Here is a 4,001-nt window from a genome sequence, read left to right on the forward strand (position 1 = left end):
CTTTCTCATTTCACATACACAGTGGTACTGTGAGCTAGGAAGACCGTGTAAAAATGTCATTAGGCACCTGGTCTTTGGGTTTGGATTATTTTGGTTTAGCTTCTAATGCCAACGCTGAATTGCTACATCACCTTTAGCAACTGTCTTGCATTTGTTCCTTCCCACTTTAATTCAGCAAGCATTTATTGAGTATCACATGGTGTCAGTGCTTATAGTAGCCCAAAACAACATATTTTCTACCAGTTGGAAAGTATACACTACTTGAAAATATAAATATATAAATTAAAATGCTATAAATAACAATTAAGCATGGAGAGAGGTTAAGGAATAACCCATTTTATCATCTGAAATAATGACACCTACCTGAAAGGCTCCTTGTGTCAGAGTGAGATGATCTACTTAAAGTGCTTAGGTTGGTTTATAGGGAATGTCATGAAGTGATGAAGGCATTATGTCCAGATGGATTAAATGTGCAACTCCCTCCTTAGCAATAGGTGAGTTTAAATTGAAATATAATTAGTCTGCCCACAAATATCTTTCCATTACACTGTACTTTCTTCCTGATCCTAAATGTTAAGAGAGACATGGGGAGAAAAGTTATTTATCCATGAGATGCAAACACTTCCCATGGCTGGTGAGAGTTATGGAAAGGATGAGATTTTGGGGTGTTGACACAAACAAGCTCTACCCATTTTTTTTCAGGATCTAAGGAATTAGCAGAAGTTAAAAACAGAACCGACTGTTTAAATTGGTACTGAGCGAGTGATATACATTGGGCTTCCATACAAATTGAATGACAACACATCTCAGATTCCCTGGGACAATCTGTGTGTATGTTGGTGGGTCTGCCACATTATTAATATACTCCTCATTTCTTGTCGCAGTCATCTCTCTTTGGACACTAAATCATATGCCGGCCTACCTAAGTCCACACACTGCTTTGAAGCATGGAGTAGGTAGTAGCTGCTAGTTTTAAAACTTTGTAATGAAGAAAATTTTACTTTGAATTATTTAATTATAGCCCAGAAGGAAGTCAAAAATCCATCATTTTTATGTGCTTTGTAGTTTGATTTAATGAGATTCAATTTGAAACTTTGCATCTACTGGCATATAATAAAATTAATGGCATTCTCCTATTATTTCCTATGCTTGATTCCACATACTTATTCTGCAAGTGAAAAATTTGATGTCTAAATAAACACAGCAAAAAAAAAAAAAACACTGTCTCTGGTGATATTTCAGGTTATTAGTGAAGTTTTATAAGTAAGGTTTTTATCCCCCTCCTTGAATACAGATGAAAAACAAATAAGCTTGTTCAATAGAAGTGATGCTGATGTAAGAGGGAGGTGAGGATTACTGTGCTTCCGGACTTAATGCGGCTTTAGTTGCTTTGTTTTCTAACTGCAAATTGGTAAGCAAATTAAAAAGGCATCAAAAATAAACACAGTCTCATGGCAGGTGTTCCTTGTCCATAGAACATATTTTATTTTTTTTATTTTTTATTTTTATTTTTTTAAGGTGTACACTTTTATTGAACTGGTCTGAAGTCAGTGTACAGGTAAGCCCTGGCTGCCTCCACACCTTAGCCCACTCCCAGGGAGACCAAAAGCCTTCATACATCTCAAGTTGGGGGACAAAAAGGGGGCCACGATGGCTGACCATTCAAAATAAAACAAAATAAAAAAGTATTAAGGCTAAGATTAAAAAAATTTGCATTACATAATTTACACAAAAGCAATGCTGTCACCTCCCCTGTATGGACTCGGGTGAGGACTGGGCCATCCTCCAGGAGGAGGAGTGGGGCGGCTTTTGGGAGGGCGAAGGACTTCCTGTAACAATGCATCTCACTATATTTGGAATGACTATTAAAAAAAAGAACAATGTACAATCAAAGTCCTCGGCCATATTGTAGAACTTTGGGGATGCTCGCTCCAACCGACTGCTGTCACCTTCACCGTTCCAGTTTTTAAATCCTGAGTCAAAAGCGCCAAAACAAAAAACAAAAACAAAAAGGGAAAAAAAAACAACAACAAAAAAAAACAAATAAAGCCATGCCAATCTCATCTCGTTTTCTGCGCAAAGTTAGGTTTTGTCAAGAAAGGGTGTAACGCAGCTAAGTAACAGTCCGCCTAGAAGCATTTACGGTGGACAATGGAGGGGCCAGATTCGTCGTACTCCTGCTTGCTGATCCACATCTGCTGGAAGGTGGACAGAGAGGCCAGGATGGAGCCGCCAATCCACACAGAGTACTTGCGCTCAGGGGGAGCGATGATCTTGATCTTCATTGTGCTGGGTGCCAGGGCTGTGATCTCCTTCTGCATCCTGTCAGCAATGCCTGGGTACATGGTGGTGCCACCAGACAGCACTGTGTTGGCATAGAGGTCCTTGCGAATGTCAACGTCACACTTCATGATGGAATTGAAAGTAGTTTCATGGATGCCACAGGATTCCATGCCCAGGAAAGAAGGCTGGAAGAGTGCCTCAGGGCAGCGGAATCGCTCATTGCCAATGGTGATCACCTGACCATCAGGCAGCTCGTAGCTCTTCTCCAGGGAGGAGCTAGAGGCTGCAGTGGCCATCTCCTGCTCGAAGTCCAGGGTAACGTAGCACAGCTTCTCCTTGATGTCACGCACGATTTCCCGCTCGGTTGTGGTGGTGAAGCTGTAGCCACGCTCAGTCAAGATCTTCATGAGGTAGTCTGTCAGGTCCCGGCCAGCCAGGTCCAGACGCAGGATGGCATGGGGAAGGGCATACCCCTCGTAGATGGGCACTGTGTGGGTGACCCCATCACCAGAGTCCATCACAATGCCAGTGGTACAGCCAGAATCATACAGGGACAGCACAGCCTGGATGGCCACATACATGGCTGGGGTGTTGAAGGTCTCAAACATGATCTGGGTCATCTTCTCACGGTTGGCCTTAGGGTTCAGGGGAGCCTCGGTCAGCAGCACAGGGTGCTCCTCAGGAGCCACACGCAGCTCGTTGTAGAAGGTGTGGTGCCAAATCTTCTCCATGTCGTCCCAGTTGGTGACGATGCCATGCTCAATGGGGTACTTCAGGGTCAGGATGCCTCTCTTGCTCTGGGCCTCGTCACCCACATAGGAATCCTTCTGACCCATGCCCACCATCACACCCTGGTGCTGCGGGCGCCCCACGATGGAGGGAAAGACGGCCCGGGGAGCATCGTCGCCCGCGAAGCTGGCCTTGCACATGCCGGAGCCGTTGTCAACAAGGAGCGCAGCGATATAGTCATCCATGGCGAGCTGGGTGGCGGGTGTGGACTGGCGGCGGTGGAGCGGCGAGGAGACTGTACTCGCAGGATGGACGCGGTCTCGGCAGTGTTTATTTTATTTATTTATTTTTATGTGGGGCTTAGGATCGAACCCAGGGTCTTGCACATGCTAGGCAAGTGCTCTACCACTGAGCCACAACCCCAGCCCATGTCAGGATTTATCCAGTGTTTTTTCATTGTGTTTTGTTGCAGATTTTCCAGATAAAGATTGCCATTTTGGTAGTAATGGAAGTCTGTGCTCCTCTAAGTGAAATGGGAATTAATAGTGGACATTATAAGAGTAAGGTTTGGAGATAATATTCATGAAATGCTGAACACAGTGCCTAGGCCACAATTAGTGCCCAATACAGGTGGTTGTTATGGAGTGGGTGACTACAGTGTCAAAGCATAGTGCTCTGCAGAATTTAAAACTGGGGAGAATGCACTCTGCACATTAAAAAAAGGGGTTGAACAAAGGTTTTGTTATTTTTTTCAGACTTTCTGTAGGACTTCTATCAAGTTCTTTTTCAAGAACTTATAATTTTTGATGTTTGTGGTTGTGAATTATAATTTCTTTCTTTCATGAGACATTATTCACTTTTTGTGAGGAAGAAATCATATATAAAATGGTATAATTATCTAAGAATGACTATTGTGTAAAGGGACTATGTACTAGACAGGAGGTTAGGAGAGTTCATCCATACCTTTGTTAATAATCACTGTTGAAGAA

The 4,001-nt window shown here is 43.2% G+C and overlaps 1 protein-coding gene across 1 annotated transcript; it reads right to left on the bottom strand.

Annotated features, from left to right (window-relative positions):
* Positions 1-1,672: 1,672 nt before the first annotated feature.
* On the bottom strand, positions 1,673-3,272 carry LOC107135766 (actin, cytoplasmic 2-like). Its single transcript, XM_015477792.2, has one exon. The coding sequence runs from the start codon at positions 3,255-3,257 to the stop codon at positions 2,130-2,132; it is 1,128 nt and encodes a 375-aa protein (XP_015333278.1). The 5' UTR covers positions 3,258-3,272; the 3' UTR covers positions 1,673-2,129.
* Positions 3,273-4,001: the final 729 nt, after the last annotated feature.

Source organism: Marmota marmota, unplaced genomic scaffold, assembly GCF_001458135.2.
Source record: "Marmota marmota marmota unplaced genomic scaffold, marMar, whole genome shotgun sequence".
Classification (NCBI taxonomy): domain Eukaryota; kingdom Metazoa; phylum Chordata; class Mammalia; order Rodentia; family Sciuridae; genus Marmota; species Marmota marmota.

What these genes read in the sequence shown, in the direction of transcription:
- LOC107135766 (XM_015477792.2), bottom strand. Translation starts at nt 3,257, where the DNA reads ATGGATGACTATATCGCTGCGCTCCTTGTTGACAACGGCTCCGGCATG.